Here is a 22,525-nt window from a genome sequence, read left to right as displayed (position 1 = left end):
GGATGGTCTTGATCACTGCCTTCTGTACAATGTCGTGAACCTCTCCATTCATAGTTCTTCAGGCACTCTGCCTATCAGATCTCACCCTTCGAATCTATTTGTCCCTTTCACTGTATAATCATAAGGGATTTGATTTAGGTCATACCTGAATGGTCTAGTGGTTTTCCCTACTTTCTTCAATTTAAGTCTGCATTTGGCAATGATGAGTTCATGATCTGAGCCACAGTCAGCTCCTGGTCTTGTTTTTGCTGACTGTATAGAGCTTCTCCGTCTTTGGCTGCAAAGAATATAATCCACCTGTCTGATGCAGGCCATTTTAGTTCGCTGATTCCTAAACTGTCGATGTTCACTCTTGCCATCTAGGAAGTGAATGGCTGAAGGCTTTTTAAGACCGTGAGATCCTTATTGGTCGAGCGATCGCCACCGAGGGACTTCGAAGGAGGGGGGAGGAGCAGGAAAGGAAGCGAGAGAAAAGGCGAGCGAGCGCTAAAGGGGAAGTGCAGTTTGAGACCCGGGCTAAGGCTCTCCTCCCGGGCCGCTCGGACTCCAGCAGGCTCTTCTCCAAGTTGGTCCCGGCGACCCGCATCCGACTCCATGGGTGACTGCTGCACCCAGAGGAAGCTCTGCTGCTTCGTTCTTTTGTGCCTCCTGGTGGCGGGGATCACCGGGGGGGCGATCGGAATCTACAAGTGGCACCACTCCGGGCTCAACAGGTGGCACGGGAGAGGCAGCACCGCCGACTTTCAGAAAATCATCGAGGAGCGATGCGACTACTACACCCAGCAGACCCGGCCGGGTGCCAGGTGAGTGGGCGTCTTAGGCGCCCCGCGGGGCCCCACGCGCGGTGGGGACTGCGCTCGGCGGGGCGCGCTGGGCACAGCTGGACCCCGCGCGCCGAGCGGCAGCCGTCTGGATTTGCTGGCAACAAGGCAGCTACTGTCCCGAGTCAGCTGAGAGCCCGCCGGGCGGTGCCGAGTAAGCAGTCCGGGCTCGCGTTTGCGCGCGCCACTCGCTAGAGGTGCGGGCGGCCGGTGGTCCCAGGGAGCCCGCCGACAGCGCGCGGCTCCTGGCACGTCCGCTCGGCGGGTGGGACTTGACCGAGACGCCCTGAGCCTGGCCTTCCATTTGGGGCCGCAGCCCCCGCCCCCGCCCCGGGTGCCCACCGCCCGGCGACTGGTTCGGAAAGTCAACGGGAGGCAGGTGAGCTGCTGGCATTATCTACTTTGCGCGGAGTTTCTGTTTGCCATCTCTTGCCTCCCAAGTCCCCGGAGTGTTGCAGATGACACTGGATTAAGTGGTTTGCGGAGCCTGGGGTCGGGGGAGGACAGTGTCTGGAGGGCCGGATCACCGACATTCATTTCATTCATTAATATACCAGCCCCGAGATTCTCCTTGTGCGCCCTGAAATGAATGTGACCAGAGCTGCCAGTAACGACAGAAAACAAAGTAACAGCAAGGTTAAAAATTAAGATTCTAACAGCCACGAAAGTGCATCTGCTTTATGAATCGGTAGAGACCCTGGAAACACCCAGTCTATGGAAACTTTTGTGAAGGTTTCTCGGGCCCTATCCCAGCTAGCCACTAATCTCTCCCCAAAGTGAACCGATTTCCTGACTTCCATTACCAGGGCTTAGTTTCACCCGGAAAACTCAGTTTTGAAATTGTACATGAAGTAGAATAAGCTGGGAAGTAAAAAGGTGCTGGCTGTCTTTTCCAGGCTGCCAAAGGCGCGCAGGCTAGCGCGAAATCCACCTATGTGATTCAAATCACTTCTGCCTCCTAACACACTTGACCCCAGGTCGGGGAGAGAGGAAATGGGCAGAGAGACCCCCCCCCCCCCTTTCCCCTCCCCCAAGCCTCCCTGCGTGCCCTTGAGTTCAGGTTCTAGCGCAGCGACTGAAGTTTCTTACTTGCAAATTGTTCTAGTCCAAAGATTGCCTAGGTCTCAAGTGTTTTGCTTACAATTAGTTAATTGAGAGAAAATGTAGAAGTTGAGCCATTCCTTTAGATTTCATTTAACGTATCAATTAAATCAAGTGATGTGCTGTGCTGTGTTTAATCGCTCATTCCTGTCTGACCTTTTGTGACCCCATGGACTGTAGCCTGCCAGGCTCCCTTGTCCCTGGGGATTCTCCAAGTAAGAATACTGGAGTGGGTTGCCATGCCCTCCTCCAGAGGATCTTCCCAACCCAGGGATCGAACCCAGGTCTCCCATGTTGCAGGCAGATTCTTTACTGTCTGAGCCACCAGGGAAGCCCATGAATATAAGAGTGGGTAGCCTATCCCTTCTCCAGGGGATCTTCCCCACCGAAGAATCAAACCGGGGCCTCCTGTGTTGCAGGCTAATTCCTTACCAGCTGAGCTACCCCAGAAACTCAAATCAAGTGATACACAATCTGAATTGGTAATGATAAGAGCGATCATTTTATTTTCGCTTAATTTAATAGTCTTTAAATTGCTGTTGTTTGATCATCTTTGGGGCGTTCACATCCATATAGCAAGCAGGATGCCATAGAGATCAGGTGGCTTTTCAGTGCTTGTCAGGATGCTTACTCAATGTTAGATACACACTCAGTATTCAAAACACACAATGTCAAAAAGGCACATCCTTTGGTGAATGCATATATATATTTAAAATATTAATGGGGATATCTTGTTACTATTTTTGAACATCTTTCCAGATATCTCTCAATACACATACACACACACTTTGTGTAAGCAGGTTAATAATTAACCTGGTACTTCCTGTGTGCCAGGCACTTAAAAAATGTTAAGCCAAATATTTAGCCCTTTCACAACTATCTGAGGCATTACTTGTGCTATCTCCATATTACATGTAAGCAAACTGAATTGGAGAATTTGAGCAAACTGCCCCAAATTTGGCTCCAGAAACTGAACTCTTAACACTCTGCTACCTGTGTAGGTTCTGTAGGTGGAGGGACCATAATGCATTGACTGTGTCTGGAACTTTTTGGAAAGAAAGGGGACACTATTCATAATTCTGCTGGCCTTAATCAGAACATACGGTCACTTTATCCTTGGGTAGTTTAAGAGCAGGAACTCTGGAGTCACACTGGGATTAAATCCCGGCTCTGTCACAGTGTAACTGGGCAAATTACTTACTTTCTTTGAACTTCAGTGTTCTTAGCTGTGAAATGGAACGTCAGTACCTACCACATGGGGGGAATGATGAGAATTAAGAGGAAAAATCCTGATATGTTCTAAACGTTCAACATGCTATCTTTGAGGGAAGTGCAATATCACAGACATCTTTCAATGATAATAAACATGCACCAAGGCCAGCATCAAAATAGATGTTCCTTTTCCATAGTTGGCCTAAAGGTGACCTCTAAAAACCATCTGCTGTTGGTGCAGGACTTGCAGAGCTCATGGTCGGATCAACCCATGCATGAGCTTTCCCGGTCACACTGAGATGATCCTCACTGGTAAGGAGCAGATTATTCCTAATCTTCCCAAGCCAGGGATCAAACCTGGGTCTCCCACATTGTAGGCAGACGTTTTACTGTCTGAGCCACCAAGGAAGTCCTAAATGAGAAGAGGAGTTTGCACAAAAGAAAAAGATATCCCAGAAGAAACTGAAAAAACAAAAACTATGGCCTGGGAATAAATGTCACAAAAAAAAAAAAAAAAAAAAGAATCCAAATAAAAGTAACAGCAAAAAACAAAAAACGTAGGTGCCTAAGATTTGATTTATTTAAATCACAATCCACTAAATCAATCCTTCAATGATGAAAAATTTTTTCTACTGTAATTATCATTATTTTGTTTTAATTCATAATTGGTCCTGGAGATCTTTCAATGTCACTACACATAGGTTGTGCAGGTTAAGTCACTTTAGTCAGTCTGACTCTTTTGTGACCCTATGGACTGTAGTCCACCAGGTTCCTCTGTCCATGGGATTCTTCAGGCAAGAATACTAGAGTGGATTGCCATGCCCTCCTCTAGGGGATCTCATGGACCCAGGGATTAAATCCCCATTTCTTATGTCTCCTGCATTGGAAGGCAGGTTCTTTACCACTAGCACCACCTGACAGCTAATAGTATTCTGTAGGGTGGATTGTAAATATTTCCTACTGATACAAAATTAGTTTCCAATGTTCAGTCCCATTCATTTATTCAATAAATGTCTGTTGAGCATCTTCTATGTTTCAGAAAGTGATCTAGTTCTGACAATACAGGATTGAAAGACAAAGTGCCCACTGTCATGAAGCTATCATGCTGGTTGGGGAGAAACATGCTGCAATGAATATTTTTGTTAAATATATAATTTTTGTTATATATATTATGTTATATATATATATATATTTGTTATACCCAGGTGTCTCAATCGTAAAGAATCTACCTGCAATGCAGGAGACACAGGAGACAGGGGTTCGATCCTTGGGTCAGAAAGATCTCTGTGAGGAGAAAATGGCAACCCACTCCAGTATTCTTACCTGGAGCATCCCATGGACAGAGCATCCCATGTAAAGAGGAGCCTGGGGAGCTACAGTCCATGGGGTTGTAAAGAGTCGGGCATGACTTAGAGACTAAACAACAACATATACGTATATTTGTGTATGTATGGGAGTGTTTCTATAGGATAGATTTCTACTGGGCCAAAGGGGGTATTATGCATATTTTAAAATTTGATAAATATTTCTGAATTCTCTCCAAAGTAACTGTATCATTTTATACTCCCATCACCGTCTATCAGAGGTCATGCTTTCCCACAATCTCTTCATTGCTGACTAGTACGAACTCTTTCGAGTTGTGAGAAAAACAATGAATTGTTCCCTGATTATTGGTGATTCTTAGTGTATTGTGTATGGTTATTGGTTGTTTATATTTTTTTTCCTGTGAGTTTCCTATTCAGATCCTTGTTAATTTCTACTGTGTTGCTTATTTCTTTCTATGAGAATTCTTCATATATTGTAGATTATATGTAATCTAATGGTGTTTTCTTTCTCTCTGCCTGTTGTCCTTGTAGCCCTTCTAATTTCTGTTCCCCCAGAGACTTTAACTTCAAGGTCATGGCTGTTTGGTTAATAACTTCCTCCTTCTATGTTGTTGAAAGTCTAGCATGCTATTTCCCTTGTAGTCATACACTCTTTTCCCTAATGAAAACTGAGACCATTTCTGCGTTCCTTCTTTGCATCCATCTCTTGCCTAGACTATTCTCTCCTGCCTTGGTCATTTATAGAGGGCCCAAGCAGCAATTTATGCCAACTGTTCAACTTGGTATTTCTACTCTGATCTGGCTCTTCTTACCCCTGCAGTACTTTATTCAAACTATGTATAACATATAAAAATGTGATAAGTAATATCATGCAAAACAAGACTGTCATAAAAATGATAATAATTGCAGTTATGTAAAATCGAGTGTCGAGGAAGAAAGACAGAATGTGGCAGTGCTAGGTAAACGGACTTGTTAGCCACTGATAATTATTACCCCACCGCCTTCAGTAGGTTTGTGGTAGGTCTCTTCCCTTATCACTCTTCACTTTCAAATAATCTGTAGTTGGTATTTTGCTTATCTATTACCATGTAACAAACCATCCCCAAACTTAGTGTCTTAAAACATAAGTCGTTTTACTGTTTTGCATGACTGTGAGGATTGATGGGCTTAGCTAGGTGGTTCCTTGTGGTGTCGGCTGGGGCTGAAGTCACTCGGGGGCTTAGCTAAGCTGGAGCATCCCAAACAGCTCAGACATCACTTCCATGAATGGCATGGTGGGGGGGTCAGCTGAAAGGCTGGCGTCACCTGGGATGCTGGAAATGCTGAGCTTCTTCTGCATGATGTCTCAGAGCCTTCCAGTCACCCTTCTGAAGTCTTGAGCCTGTGAATGTGTTTTATTGGCAGCACCCTGGATGTGATCATTGCCTGGAGGCCATTTCTTGCTTTGAAATCCTTTTACTAGGAAAGAGTGGGAATGAAAAGCAGTTTTATTTCAAACCTAACAAATCTTGACTTGGAAATGCTTGCTCTTGAATCTGCTTAGAAAGGAACAGTTCTCTTTCAGTTTATTTCTCTCTGTCTCCCTGGATGTTTCTCACAGACAGCTAAAAGAAATGAGTTGGGAAAAAAAAAAAAAAAGAAATGAGTTGGCACTTCCAACCTTCTGCCTGGAAATCTCCTTAGCCAAAACCCTAAGTTCACTAGGTCTGTTTCTATTGGCTCCATTATGGCAGGTGACAGGTCTTCATAGCATGGGTTTCGTTTCCCCAGCCTCCAATAACAATTTCTGTCCTGTCTGTTCAGCCTTCACAAATAGTCTTCTTGAGGCCTTTCAATTAATAACTGTAGCTTGTCACCCAGTCCTAAATGCCAGAGCCACGTTGTAATCAGGAAGAGAAAGAGACAGAGACAGAGAGATAGAGACAGAGGGAGAGAAAGAGAGAGGAAGTGCTCATTTAACGTATTATTGACCAGGGACGTGGCAATGTGTTTTTAAGAGTGATACAGTTAACATCACCATGCAAAATTGTTAGAGCTAAAAATTGATCAAGGGTTCATTATACAATTTGTGGTTGTTATCATTCATATTTTGCTCCACTAGGTTTTTGTTCCAACCTTATGTATATCATAAGCAAGTTTATTACCATAAAATTTTTAAAAAGGACACATCACAAAATTTTATTTTATTTTATTTATTTTTATTAGTTGGAGGCTAATTATTTTACAATTTTTTTTTTTTTACAAAATTTTAAGTGAAGAGTCATTTTTCAGTGAATTTTATGCAGATACTTTCTCTGATTGTCCAAGCAACATAGATACTAGGATCTCAGAAGATGATAGTTCTTTAGAATATACTTCTGCTTCAGATAATGTGACTATTAGGCCAACAAAAAGAATAAAATCCTTCATGATTCAGTATTCACTTGCATAACAAATCGCTGACCATAGGCATTAGTTTCTGCAAAAATCCTCTAGTTGATAATGTTTAAGGAATTGGCTCACATGATTTGGAGTCTCACAAGGCAAAATCTTTAGGGTGGGCAGGCAGGCTAGAGATCCAGGGAAGAGTTGATGCTGCAGCTCCAATCTGAAGGCCTTTGCTGGCAGAATTCCCTTCTCCCTGGGGGAAGTCAGTCTTTTTTTTAAGGCTTTCAACTCACTGAGTGAGGCCCACCCAGACCGTGGGTGGTCACCTGCTTTACTCAAAGTGCATCCATTTAAATGTAATATACACACACACACACACAAAATAAATGCAACATACATCCAGATGCATTTGACTAAATCTCTGAGTACCATGGGCTAGCCAAGCCGACATAGAACATAAACCATTGTACACATGCTGGACTACAAGGAGATCCAACCAGTCCATCCTAAAGGAAATCAGCCTTGAATGTTCATTGGAAGGACTGATGTTGAAGCTGAAACTCCAATACTTTGGCCACCTATGCGAAGAACTGACTCATTGGAAAAGACCCTGATGCTGGGAAAGATTGAGGGCAGGAGGAGAAGGGGATGACAGAGGATGAGATGGTTGGATGGCATCACCGACTCCATGGACATGAGTTTGAGTAAACTCCGGGAGTTGGTGATGGACAGGGAGGCCTGGCGTGCTGCGGTCCATGGGGTCGCAAAGAGTCAGACACAACTGAGCGACTGGACTGATCTGAACTGAACACATGTTTCAGGTTTTCATTAAACCATGGCTTGCTTCCAGGTATACTTTCTGTTTTGGTTATCTTTTGCTGCATCAAAAACTACCCTAACATTTAGGGGCTTAAAGCCGCAGCCATCTGTAATCTTTCCTGATTGAGTGGCTTGTCTGGGATCAGCTGGATGGCCTGCTTCACATGGTGCCAGCTAGGGCTGCAGTCACCTGAGGGACTGACGTGGCCGGAACATCCAAAACGTGGCATCTACAAGATGGCGCCAAGGCACTTGGTACCAGCTGGGGTGGTGGCCTCGCTTTTCTCTCTCTGTATTCTTTTCAGGGCCCCTCTTCTCGTGGTGTCACCATACGATCTCTTTGTGGTGCGGCTGGATTTCTTCCGAGTTACCAAACTTTCAGAAGTAGAGGCCTTCCTAAAGCGTTAGGCCCGTAACCAGCACAGCATCACTTCCGCGTTGGTTAAAACTGTCACCCCTTCAGCCCAGATTCAGGAGGCAGAGAAACAACACCGCCCACTCCATTCGAGGAGGGGCAGGTATTGTGGACAGCTTCGCCCTTTGTGTATCATTATGTTAGCTTGTAAATGTTCGTTTCCTTATCTTCTTTTTTGTTCTTCTGTTACATCTCTTTCTACCTTATTGCTTTTTTTAAAAAAAACTAGACTTAAAAATGCTAAAAATCTAGCAGATGCCTCGTGAAATATGAGCTCGCTTAGTCTAGAGACATTCTGTTGAGGGATCTATCTCGAGGATCTAAAAGAGTGCCTGGAATATAATAAGCAAGAATATTTAGCTGGGTTAAATGAATGGTGTACAAGCCAGTAGGGGCTACACAGATGGCTCAGTGGTGAAGAATCCGCCTGGAATGCAGAAGGCGTGGGTTGGATCCTGGTCCGGGAAGATTCCCCTGGAGGAAATACAGCAACCCTCTCCAGTATTCTTGCCTGGGAGATCCCATGGACAGAAGAGCCTGGTGGGCTACAGTGCATGGCGTTGCAAAAGAGTCAGACACGACTCAGCGACTAAATAACAATATACAAGCCAGTATATTACAAATAATAGAAATGAACAAAATCATAATAAATGATTTTTTTTTGTCCCTGTCCCGAGACAAGCTAGGGTCCTGGCTGAAGACCTTGTTTGCTTGCTCATGCTCAGTCATGTTTAACTTTTTGTGACTGCATGGACTGTAGCCCGCCAGGCTCCTCTGTCCGTGGGATTTTTCAGGCAAGAATACTGGAATGGGTGGCCATTTCCCTTGGATGGAGAGGGGCTGTTTAATTCATCTCTGCATTCCCTGTGGTCCAGCACGTCCTTCATCACATTACAGAGTCTTAATCCGTGCTTGCTGAATTTAACCTGCTTAAGTCCACACCGTACTTGTTGATACATAAACAGTGAGGGACTTAATCAGAGAAGATTCTTCTTTGATCTTTTCCCAACTGCTAGTGATCACTTCTGTGATCACATCCACTGTCTCTTCTGATGTCTGTATCTCTAGTTCATCATTTGTTTTAGCTTCTCTTTCCTTTTCAGAATTTCCAATAAGATTTCTCAGGGCCAAGTCTTCATTTTTACTTCTCCATGCCTCTCATTTTAATGACTCTAGCATTTCCTTAACTTCCACTTCCTGTAAAATGTATGAGCAAAAAATTGTACCCAATAGCAGATTCATATGAACTCTTAGTCAAGGCTTTCGTGTGTGTGTGTGGAGCTGGGGCGAGACGTGGAGGATTCGGGGAGGAAGAGCACATGGGTCCTGCTCTCTACGTCCTGCAAAGCCGGTTTAGGAGGACGGGCCTGGAAACAGTAACGCAGGACAGTGAGATGCACAGCAGCTGAGAGGATGTACCCAGACGAGAGGGGCCCTGAGCAGGGAGGGGCCACTTCTCTGCTATTAGCCCTTTTTGCTGGATTCCCCAGGGCCGTGTGGGATGTACGCAGGTACCCATCAAACAAGAAAATATCGGTACGTGAATTGCCATGTACCGAGGGTCAGAGCAGCACCACCGATATTCAGCAAACTGAACCCACCTGGAGAGGCTGGATCAGGAAGGAGCTGATGAAAGAGCCCAGGCATGAAGTCTTCCCTTAACGGTAGGGTTTCCACAAAAGGGTGTCCCCAAGAGTGTGTGTTATCCCTGTTGAACAAAGCCTGGGAGATAGATAAGATGCTATTGCTTGTGGCAGATTGGCCAGGCCGTGGACCAAAGCTCTCTGACGGCTGTGGGACCTCGGGAGGATCCCACTGGTTGGAGGGCCATGCTGGCCCGTGTGCAGCCTGGACTTGCCCGGCACACGGGGCCGTGTGAGGGTGGCCGTCCTCGCGCGGGACGGAGCGGCAGTGTGGTTGCCCTTTGCGGCGACGGAATGGCCACCTACTCATCGAGCCTCCTCCCGGTGAGACCCTGAACTTCGTCAGCGACCACAGGGCCTCGGGTCCACCCCTGCGCTCTCTGCGATTATCAGGTTTCCTTCAAGCCTGTCTTTCGTTCTGGGCTTCTGAGGCAGGGACCAGGGCCAGAGAGTCTCAGGTGGGCCTGACTGAATGTGGAAAGTGAAACAAGGATCCGAGCTGCTGCTATGGTTCCGAGGAGGGAAGTCGGACCCTGCAGCTGAGTTATCCATGGAGGGAAGGGTGGGGTGGAGGACGTATGCAAACTAGCGGAGTGTGGGGCCTGTGGGGCTTGGGGTGCTCCCAGGACATCTGGAAAAAGGTAGCTGGGGGTGGGTAGAATCTGCTAGAAGGAGGGGTTAATTGGATGCTCTGGGCGCCCATTAGACGGCTGAGTGAGCGAGGATAGGAACAGGTGAGAGAGAAGGGGAGAGGCCACTTCCAGGCTCTTTGGCCTCGGGCTTTGCTTCTGATGCTGTTCTTAGAAAGGTCCGTGCTGCTGCAGCCGCCTGCAGCCCAAGGTCCCTCCCTGGTGTCATTATTAATAACCGAAGGAAGTGGCCATGAATAAAGAAAACCTTTATTCAGTACCACAGTGAGCACTCACGGCCTCTCTGCTTCCTCCTCCCCTCTTTGAGGGAAAAATCCTTGGAAAACAGCTGCCAAAAGCCTGTCTAGAAATTTCAAGGGGATGAAGGTTGGGAATCCATGTGTATGGGTTGTCTGCAATGCACTAGGAGCTTAATCTCGGGGGTTCTTTCTCAACATTATCAGCATCCTGTCGGGGAAGTCTTAGGACACGCATTGTAGGGATGGACCCGAGACAGTTATTATAAATGATTAAGTGACAGTTAGAGCTCGCAAGGTAACTTGTGGGGCCCTTGTACAAGTAAAGATGACTTGCTTGTTGTTCAAATGCAGCAGAAAGATTTCTTTTTATTCTGTGGTCTCTCTCTCCACTGGAGCGGTAGTTTGAGCTTCGTAGGTGGCACTAGTGGTGAAGAACTCCCCGTTGATGCAGGAGACCTAAGAGACATGGATTCCATCCCTGGGTGGGGAAGATCCCCTGGAGAAGGAAATGGCAACCCACTCCAGTATTTTTGCCTGGAGAAGCCCATGGACAGAGAGGGGCTTGGCAGGCTGTGGTCCACGGGGTCACACAGAGTCAGACATGGTGGTTTATCACTATTATTTTATGTGATTTTTTTTTTTTTTGGCTGCGCTGGGTCTTGGTTGCTACACGTGGACTTTCTCTAGCTGCAGCCAGAGACGGCTACTCTCTGGCTGTGGTGCAACGACTTCTCGTTGCGGTGGCTTCTCTTGTCGGGAACCGTGGGCTCCAGAGTGCTGGCTCAGGAGTTATGGAAAATGGATTTAGCTGCCCCCCAGCATGTGGGATCTTCCCAGACCAGGGATGGAACTCATTTCTTCTGCATTGGCAGGTGGATTCTTAGCCCCTGGACCACCAGGGAAACCCTGCCGGGTGGTTTTTACTTGCTGTTTGAGGTCAGGTTGTTACTGAGTCCAAGCTCACCACAATCGATCTGAGATGAGGCACTGCGATCAGGAAAGGGCTTTATTTGGGAGGCAGCCTACCAAGAAGATGGCAAGCTAGCACCTCAAAAGAACCATATTGTGGGGCCTGGATCCCAGGTTCTTTAATGAATCAGAAATGCAGGGAGGTGAGGAAACTAAGTAAAAAGACTATTCAGTCCTTACAAATGTCCCCCACAATGGCAAGTCTCAGGCAGGGGGATGTGTTAGTTTCACTTCCTTGCAGACCTTCACGGGTGGGCAGCTCGGCTCATCTCCCTGAGGCCAGCCATCATGTACGCAGGTAACAACAAAAGGGGCAAGATGAGGGTTCCAGTCACAGAAATAGATCCTGCAGAAATTCAAGATGAACCTTTCCTGGTTGCAGGGTCCCCTTGAGCTTGGGGGTTACTGGCAGGGAGAGTTCAGAGCCTCACAGGTGCTGGACTGCTCCCCGCAACTTGCTACACAGGGAAGAGGTACCTGAGTCCATCAGACCTTCCTGCTGGTGGGCAGAGTGAGGAAGGGCCCTCACAGGCAAGACCCTGCCCCAGGGAGGTGGAGAAGCAGCGGATGGGGCACTATATGTGAGCCAAGGCTTCGAGGCCCTGGCGCCCCTTCCAATGTCCCATCGGGCTTATCTTGTAGAAACACAAAAGCAAAGGTAAAGTTTTTAAAAGTTTCCAGACAGCGACTTCAGACCATTAAACTCTAAGTATGGTCTTTCTGAGCCCCGGGCTCTCTGTGACTGTATCAGGGCGTGAAGACAATCTTGAAGTTAGTACATGGCAGAGTGGGGACTGAAACTCATCCCTTTCTACTCTTGGAACCATCAGGCCCATTCAAACGTGGAGGAAGCAGAGACAGGGAGAGCTCTTCCCAGGGTCAGAACTGGCGAAATGGTAGAACTGGCTTTTGAACTGACTGCGTAGCCTGGAGCCGTCCCATTCAATGGTTTCCAAAAGAGAGTTCTAAGCAAGGCTGAGGCCAGAGGCAACCCGTTCCCAGTGTGTTAGCGTTTCTGCTGTCTCCAGACGGAGGCAGCCGGTGTCCTCCTCTGTCATCTCACAGGTGAGTCATTAGGCTGCTGGGTGAGGTCACAGGTCTGCATTTAGTGAGGCAAGGTCCTAATGTTTGTGCGTCAGGACTTGCTACAGATTTCCGCAGGTAAGGCAGCAGGGTGCCACACCTGCGCTGGTTATCAGACGCAGTCTTTGTGGTTTATCTCATGTCTTGAACTGTCACCTCTTGGAACTGGGTCAGGAAGGATGTGGTTCATACTAGACACGTTAATCTGGGGTCCCTGGAAGCCACTGCCGACTGCTGACAGCGCGTGGGGGTGAGCCTGGGTTCAGCCTCAGCCTGCCCTGTAGATAGATGCTAGCAGTGGGTTAGAATGGGCCAGAGAGATGACGTCTATTTGTGACTCTGCAGCAGAATCATGTTGCTCATCAGTAGAGAAGAGTAAAATACTATTTATTCCACCTGGGGATATTCTTCCCCTTCACTTTCAGATATGGATGCCTAAGTGCACCAGTGGGTAACAAATGAGAGCGATTCTGGAGTAGGGGAGGCCAGAGGGGACAGAGGATAAAGGGACTAAAGTTGTGCAGTTAAGACAAATCTGATGGGAGGGACCGTAGGTGACCAGATGTCCTCTACCAGCTGAAAAAGAGTCTTGTGAGTGGACCAGATGTGTGTTGTGTAGCTCGGCAAGGCAGAATCAGAGCCTCAAGAGTCAAAAAAGCCAAGAATATCAGCCAACATTTGCACAGCTCATCACAATCTTTTTGTTGAGCTTTTTTTTGTTGTTGTTGTAGTTGCCGCTACCACATGGCATGAGGGATCTTAGTTCCCCAACCAGGAATTGAACCCGTGTCCCCTGCAGTAGAAGCCCAGGAGTCTTAACCACTGGACCACCTTGGAAGCCCCACAACTTATTTGAACTGAATAATTTATTTGAATTCATTTGTCAAAGCAGGAATTTCAAAATGCTTAGAGTAGGAATTTTATAATGTACAGAATCAACACATGTCAAAGATTTATTTATTCCTTTATGAGGGAATCTGTAAAGTGATAAACTCCACTCAGAGAACATTGGGAAGCACTGGATCACTTATAAGTATTTTAAAAGGAATATTAGAATAGATTGGTAGGTTAGATTTAAAACTGGTCAGTGTTCTGCAAGGCAATAAGAAGCCATAACCTTTGGGAATATCTTTTCTATCAGACAGAAATTATTTGCATCTCTAACAGACAAGATCTATAAGTTACCATCAAACTTCACAAGGTTTGAGAATCAGTAGAAGAGACAAAGACACAACTTGCTAGATAATTAATTCATTCTGGAGTAAACTTGTCAAGAAAGAGGAAAGTGAAAAAGCTGGTTCAAAACTCAACATTAATAAATTAAGATCATGGCATCTGGTCCTATCACTTCATGGCAAATAGAAGGGGAAAAAGTGGGAGAAATGGCAGATTTTATTTTCTGGGGCTCCAAAATCACTGCAGATGGTGACTGCAGCCTTGAAATTAAGAGACACTTGCTCTTTGGAAGGAAAGCTATGACCAACCTAGACAGCCTATTAAAAAGCAGAGACATTGCTTTGCCAACAACGGTCCATATAGTCAGAGCTATGGTTTTTCCAGTAGTCATGTGTGAATGTGAGATTTGGTCCATAAAGAAGGCTGAGTACTGAAGAACTGATGCTTTCAAATTGTGATGCTGGAGAAGACTCTTGAGAGTCCCTTAGACTGCAAAGAGATCCAACCAGTCAATCCTCAAGGAGCCCTGAATATTCATTGGAAGGAGTGATGCTGAAACTCCAATACTTTGGTCACCTGATGCAAAAAGCCAATTCATTGGAAAAGACCCTGATGCTGGGAAGGATTGAGGGCAGGAGGAGAAGGGAGAAGCAGAGGATGAGATGGTTAGATAGCATCACCAACTTAATGGATATGAATTTGAGCAAACTCTGGGAGATAGTGGAAGACAGAAGCCTGGCTCCAGAGTGTTGCAGAGAGTTGCACACTTAGCAACTGAGTAACAACAGACTTGTTGAACAATGACCCAAAAGGACATTGAAAGGATGTGTGCCCACCTTTTGGTTTTATTTCCAAATCGTGTCTATTTTTTGCAATACAGTTATTCAGTAAGTTTTTATTGAGATTCTGTTACCTCTCACAAACCCCACTACATCCTGGGGATATAGCAGTGAACCGAACAGACTACATTCTCGCTCAGATGCAACAGATATTCTAGTGGGAGGTGGGGCACAGGCTAGAAAGCAAAAAATATGTCGTGGGATGGATGGTGACATGTGCTGGAAGGAGTGCTTAGTTTTAAGTACGGTAATAAAATAAGGAAGGCTTCAGTGAAAGATGACAGGTTGGTAAAGACCTGAAGAAAGAGGGAGAGCAAAAACTAGAAAAGTCTGCAGAAGAGCATTCGAGGCGAAAGAAAGAACATGGGCAAAAGCACTAGACAGCAAGGACACGCATAGGAACAGAACTTTTGTTACAGAAATCTTTAAACATCTTATAAAACTAGAGAAAATAATAGCCAACCCCCTTTTGAGCATTACTCAACCTCAAGAATTATCAAAATCCTGCTCTTCTTCTTTAATCTGTCTTCTCACATTTCCCCCACTAAAGCAGAGGTTCTCAACCTCTGGAATCTAATGCCTGATAATCTGAAATGGAGCTGATGTAATCAGTTCAGTTCAGTCGCTCAGTCGTGTCCGACTCTTTGCAACCCCATGAATTGCAGCACACCAGGCCTCCCTGTCCATCACCAACTCAAGAGTTTACTCAAACTCAAACTCATGCCCATCGAGTCAGTGATGCCATCCAGCCATCTCATCCTCTGTTGTCCCCTTCTCCTCCTGCCCCCAATCCCCCCCAGCATCAGGGTCTTTTCCAATGAGTCAACTCTTCGCATGAGGTGGCCAAAGTACTGGAGTTTCAGCTTCAGCATCAGTCCTTCCAATGAATACCCAAGACTGATCTCCTTTAGGATGGACTGGTTGGATCTCCTTGCAGTCCAAGGGACTCTCAAGAGTCTCCTCCAACACCACAGTTCAAAAGCATCAATTTTTTGGTGCTCAGCTTTCTTCACAGTCCAACTCTCACATCTATACATGACCACTGGAAAAACCATAGCCTTGACCAGACGGACCTTTGTTGGCAAAGTAATGTCTCTGCTTTTTAATATGCTGTCTAGGTTGGTCATAACTTTCCTTCTAAGGAGTAAGTGTCTTTTGATTTCATGGCTGCAGTCACCATCTGCAGTGATTTTGGAGCCCAAAAAAGTAAAGCTGATGTAATAATAATAGACAAAGTGCACAATAAGTGTAATTCACTCAAATCGTCCTGAAACCACCCCACTCCCACCCCGTCTGTGGAAAAATTGTCTTCCATGAAACCCGTCCCTAGTGCCAAAAGTTTGGAGACAGCAGCCCTAAAGCACTTTCTTTAAAGCAAATTCCAGATTTCACATTATTTTGTCTGTGAATACTTCAGTCTGAATCTTGAATGAAAAATAACCTTAAAAAAATCCAAGCCAGTGTAATACCATACTCTCATATAACAAAATAAAGAGTGGTTTTTCAATGTTGTCCAATATCCAGCTTGTGTTCAGTTTTCTATGATTTTCTTAAAAAGCATGTAGTTTTACAATTGATTTGTTCAAATAAAGATTCACCCAGTACATTCAGCTATCTGAAGTATCCTCTAAGTATCTTCAAGGATATATTATTAGTTTCCTTTAATTCATAATCATTTTTAAAAGCCTGTTACTCTGTTGATGAGATTGGGTGATTTGTCTTGTAGAATTTCATACCTGCTGGATTTGGCTCCTGGTTTTATTTCATGTTCTCCTCTAGTCCCTGGGGTAAGTGGGCTCTGCTCAGCTGTTTCCAACTCTTTGCGACCCCATGGACTGTAGCCCATCAGGCTCCTCCACCCGTGGGATTCTCCAGGCAAGGATACTGGGGTGGGTTGCCGTGCCCTCCTCCAGGGGATCTTCCAGACTCAGGGATTGAACCCACGCCTCTTACATCTCCTGTCCCTGTGTGACCTGCAAACAGAGCTAGGTTAGAGTCAGATTAGATTTGGGGGTGGTCAGGAATGCTTCGTAGAGGGAGCTGTGGAATTCCTCAGCCATCACCACAGGCAATGCATAATGTCACATTGTCTCGTATCTAGGGGCGTTAACAAGATTGGCCTTTATTCATTGGCCTAATTCATTCCTTATAAAGTTCCACAACAACTTTTCATTGAATTAGTTTAGCAGCATTTGATGACTGTTACCAAGATTGATTATTTCCATAGGAGCTGTAACATGGATGTTTTCTTTCTTTCCTGTCAAAATGCTTTTACTTAGATCCATAGAAAATGTCCTATTTACTGTTCATCAGTTTCTCAACCTTAAAAAACTTAGCACGTACAAACTAAACAGAAGAGTCTACAATGATGAATGTAACTTGAACAACAGAAACTAGAAATGGATGGAAAAGATGAAAATTATAAATTTGAAAACAAAATGTAGTTTTTTGAAATTAAAAAATCTTAGGCCAGATATTATATGTACAATCACCAAGTAGCATTAAAAAAATAAAAACATGTGCATTTAATAGTGATGAGTAAAATGGATATTATCTAATTGTAAAATTCCTTCTGCACTTCTTACTCTGATTCTTACAAACAGAAGGCTATCTTTCATCAAACATTTGGTTGTCCTGAAATAGAGTCCATGAAAGAAAAGCAGGACAGATGCTTGGTTCTTTACCTTTTAAAAAAAATCGATTTATGGAATAACAAATTGGTTAGTGCTCTATCAACTTCTAGAGGTGACCTATGAGTTTTTTAAAGTATCATTTTGAACTCATGATTTTTTATATGTTTAATGAGTATCAGTTCCTTACATCACTATTCGGACTACATCAGAGTGCTAATTGCCACTGGATTGTCATAACTATTCAGCCTTTTTAATAGATGATGCTAGAAAACATATCCTCTTCAAGAAAGAGAAATTACAAGTTCAAGACGCAAGGCTTTTAATCTAACATTTTAAAATTTTATGTTTGTATGTTTCTCTGACACTAAAAATCTTGGTTCCTAATAACATTAACATAATCATGTATTTTCTTTCATATATATATATTAAGTAATAAATAATTATATGTATATTATTATTGCTATTAGCAAAATATGTAAATGTCTTTTTGATTCTTTTGGTCCTTAGGATATAGGATGCATCCCACTAGTGATGAATAGTGATGTATAGACTGATGTACAACTGTCTGACACAGTATTAAAGGGATCCCTCTGGTTGCTGGGTTGAGAATAGGACAGAGACATGGAAGCCACCTAGAAGTTCATGTAGTTGTTCAGGTGAGAAGTGATTGAGGATTTGGTCTTGATGGATGGGGTTGAGAAGGGGACATATTCTGGATATATTCTGAACACAGATTTCATATGATTTGCTATGAACTTGAATATAGGATGTTAGAAAAAAAAGAAGAAACAATAAAAACTCTGAGGTTTGTGGGCTGAGTTACCAGAAAAATGAATTTCCCTATATTAACAAGGGAAAGACTGGGGTGAAGCAAGTTGGGACAGGGACCACCTGTACAGACCACCATATGGTTCTGTACATATTAGCTTTGCATTGTCCATGGTCATTCAAGTGCAGACATTGAATAGGATGCTGGCTTCTGTGAGTCTAGGGTACTGGGGAGAGGTCTGGGCTGAAGATATGAATGTGAAAGTCAACTGTGCGTAGCAGTTCAAGCAGATGTTTCATGTGGAGGAAGTGTTACTTGTCTTATTCAAGTGCTTCTGACAGGCTAAAAAAGATGAAAATTGAGACTGGATCAGTGGATCCATGGCTTGACAAAATGGGTTTTGGAGGAGTGGGCGTGGTGAAAACCTGGCATATTGGACTGAAGAAGAAGCAGGGAAGAGAGGAATTGGAAATTGAAAATATACAGCTCTCCCTAGGAGTCTCGCTGGAAAGGAGAGCAGAGATGACATGGTGACTGGATGGATAAGGGGGGATCCAAGATGGGAGAAATTGGGGCTAGTTTGAGAGACAGCTTCTTTGAAGTGGACTGAGGAGTTGTCTAAGTAAAGAATGCTTCTGAACTTCTACGGTTCCTAAGCTCTTTGACAACTGAACGACCAACATCAAATTCAGCCACATTTTTAAAGTGACTCACCTTGGTCGTTTTTACCCAAAACTTCAACTTAGTTTTCACAGGAAAAAAAGCTTTTCTTTTTTCACTCACCCAATTTATTTGCAAACAATTTAATGAAAGGGTATAATTAAAACACAAAAAATAGGCACACGCTTATTTAAGAATAGGTAAATAAAGAACCAAATGAGTGAAAATGAAAGTTCTTGGGTATACTAGGAAGTAGTCTATTAATTGTGTAGAAGACGGGCAACTTGTATAGAGGGAGTGAAAAATGGTGGTGGTTAACGCAGAGATTCAGTTAAGAGTTTCTTTTTTCTTTTTTGTAATGAATGATTTTAGAAATGGTCAGGCATTACTTTTTGTTGTTGTTGTTAAAGATCTTTTTCTTGCCTCAGGTCAGAAAACTACCAGGACAAAGTTTTCTTTAAATGAACTATAGTGTAAAGATCTGCCTGCAATGCAGGAGACCTGGGTTCGATCCCTGGGTCTGGAAGATCCCCTGGAGAAGGAAATGGCAACCCACTCCAGTATTCTTGCCTGGAGAATCCCATGGACAGAGGATCCTGGTGGGCTACAGTCCATGGGGTCACAAAGAGTCGGACACACTACTGAGCAACTCACTCACACACACTCATGGTGTAAAGAACAGATGCAAGATGGTGAGACTGAAACATGAAACTAACCGAATGATAGAAATCAAGAATTGCCTTCGTGTGTGCGTGGAAGGGAACGAGTGGTTATATTCACAAGTTTTTGTAGTTGATCTGAGTGGAGAATAGTGATAGCTTATGGTGAACGATGTTGGATTCGTGATCTCTGAAGAACATTTAGCTTCGGGAACAGGGACCAAGCTTGATCACTCAAGAGCTTTTGTGTAGCAGAGTTTTTATTCAAGTTAAGAAAAGGCTCAGAGAAAACTTCTGACATAGACATCAGAAGGGCATGGAGAATGCCCCCCTTGCTGGTGTTAGCAAGGGAGTTATATACTTTTAAATTAATTATTACAGTAAATCAAAAGAATGTCTCAAAGTTGTAAAGATCTTACTAGACCCACTCCCATAATTTGCATTTTAAGATAACAGGATTAGCCAGAAGGTTTTCAGGAAGGAGAAACTGTCTTCAAGCAGGATACATTGTTGTTACATAATCTTTAGTACGGAGTTTAAACTGAATCGTTTAATGGAGTTTAAACTGAGTCGTTTGTTGTGTAATCATCAGTTCCAGGCTTAAAGAAAAAACAGTTTTATGTGACTAAGACTATGGAATATAGAGGAAAAAAGTTTGTCCTTTCCTCCTCCTTGAGAATTCCAGACCCCTTTCTCCTCCTTAGGAACCCTGGACTTCTTATCAACCTGCCTAGGAATTGACTCTCTCAGTAGGAGATCACAGTTTTTTTTTTTTTTTTAATCACCAGTAAATACCTGCTCTGAAACTGGGAGGGATGATGAGAAGGTTGTTTTTAAAGATAAAAGGAAAGTGAAACCTGAGGTCAGAAGCTTGAATAAGTGCTGCCTGAGAATGACATTCCTTGTCCTTGCAGTGACTTTTCTTCTCATTTTAAAAATAAAGCATGCCCTTTCTAGAACAGTTGGAAAAAAAATTTTTTTTAATGTACAGAAGAATACAAAATCACTTAGCCCCCAAATGAAGTGAAGTGAAGTCGCTCAGTCGTGTTTGACTCTGTGACCCCACGGACTGTAGCCCGCCAGGCTCCTCCATCCAGGGAATTTTCCAAGGCAAGAGTACTGGAGTAGGTTGCCATTTCCTTCTCCAGGGGATCTTCCCGACCCAGGGATCGAAACCAGGTCTCCTGCATTGTAGGCAGACGCTTTACCATCTGAGCCAACAGGGAAGCCCCAAAGTGGAATTCTAAATACTAGTGGGGCATACAACAAAAATTAAGGAGATTCACAAAAGGAAGCTGTATACCTGCTTAAATGGGTGACTTCAGCTAAGTAGTTTTATAGATGTAATTCAAATTTCCCCTATAATATGACATTGAAAAAATTGCTAACCTACGTTCTCCACTTCCTACCTGAATGCATCTATACAGCAGAAAGCTCTCCACCTCTTTAGTCTCTGGGTGTTTTGAAGCAGTTAGTAAAGCTTGATTTGAAGTGATGTTAACAATTCCGCCCATGCTTCTACTTGGCCATGATACATATTCGCCTTGCCATGGTCAAGATGCTTCTTTTCTCTTATTGTGACTATCAAGAAAACATTATAAAGTAGTTTCTGTCTTTGGCACCCCACAGTTTAAATATTGTAAAGTACATAATAAATTTCTTCCTTCGTTATCTTGGTTTCTCGGAGTAAAAGTCTGTGTATGAATTAGCTTGTCTAGAGCAGTAATAAAATCTCCTTGGGGATTCTTTAAGAGTAAGGAAAGATGGAAAACATACAGTTTTGTATGGAAACTGGGAGAGATTTAAAACTGCAGAGGAATGTGTGAGACTGAGATCAAAGCTAACTGTTTGTATTTGGGGGATCTGATTTCATGTTTAAATACTTCTTGGTAAAAATTTTAAAAGGTTTGCATTTTTTTTTCTTGTCTAGTATGACTTCTTTGTTCCCACTCATATTTCATTTTGTACAACTCCTTGGAGCTCCTTTCTGTCTGCTAAATTGGGTGCTGTTCCATTCATGAATTGTTGATCTTTTAAAATAAAAAATAATTTTAAACGTTTGGAAACCAAGATTATGAACATATCCATTTATGCCAAACATTGTACTTTTTGTATTTGACAGGTCTAGTTTTCTTCATTCTTTTCCTTGTTCAATATTCCTTACTCCTCAGTTCATATATCCTCTCAAATCTTTTCTTTTAAACACGTTAAATCATGACAGTGTTAAACACACTGAAATATCTGTGGAACAAATATCCATTTACTCATCGTGCAGAATTAACTGACAATACAACTTTTGTCATATTTCCTTCAGATCTTTTCCCCCTAGTTTTCAAAGAAACAACATGTTAGAGATAAAAATCAAAGTGCATCTTCCCTCAATTTTCTTCTTTCTCATATGCAAGCAATACTTGATTCACCTATATCTTTCTAGAAATATTTTCTGAATATATGAGCACATATGCATATATTCATTTTTTCTGCACACATTCTTTCATCTGTGTCTCACTTTTTTTTTCACTTAATAGTTTATCTTGACTATCAATGTAGTTCTGTCTAATTCTATAATAGCGTCCCACTTTATAGATTTACCAAGTTCTAGACTTGCATTGATGGACGTTTGCTGCTGCTGCTGCTGCTAAGTCACTTCAGTCGTGTTGAACTCGGTGAGACCCTAACTCTTCTCTTCGTGACCCCATGGTATTTAAACACGAAATCAGACCCCATGGACAGAGGAGCCTGTCGGGCTACAGTCCATGGGGTCACAAAGAGTCAGACATGACTGAGCGACTTCACTCTAAACTCTTTAAACTTTCACAATAGATTGCAAACTATGCTGCAATAAAATCCTTGGGTTTGTAAAACGGAATCCTAGAAGTCAAAATACTTACCACTCTACATTTTGAAAACATAGACACACTTCTCTTGATGAAGCAATCCTCTTCATGAGGCAATGAAACTTTATTTCCCTGTATGTTAACTACGAAGGATGTTTTAAAAACTTTCTGATTTTTGTCAATCTGATAAGGGAAGATGGTACTGCATTTGAATTCTAATTTGTATTTGTTTTGTGTTTTTGCCCTATAGAATGAGCTTTGCTTTTTTTCTACTTACCAATATGTTTTGGTGATTTCAATTACATTAT

The 22,525-nt window shown here is 43.5% G+C and overlaps 1 protein-coding gene across 1 annotated transcript in view; it reads left to right on the top strand.

Moving 5' to 3' along the window:
* Positions 1-459: 459 nt before the first annotated feature.
* The window catches only part of CD38 (CD38 molecule), a 53,633-nt gene continuing 31,567 nt past the window's right edge, over positions 460-22,525 (top strand). Inside the window, exon 1 of the mRNA XM_061145477.1 lies at positions 460-803. Coding sequence (XP_061001460.1) covers positions 595-803 — 209 coding nt within the window. The 5' untranslated portion in view covers positions 460-594. The remainder of the gene's footprint in view (positions 804-22,525) is intronic.

The sequence above is a fragment of the Dama dama genome, chromosome 6 (assembly GCF_033118175.1).
Source record: "Dama dama isolate Ldn47 chromosome 6, ASM3311817v1, whole genome shotgun sequence".
Taxonomy (NCBI): Eukaryota; Metazoa; Chordata; class Mammalia; order Artiodactyla; family Cervidae; genus Dama; species Dama dama.
This window is presented reverse-complemented; position numbering and strand designations above follow the sequence as displayed.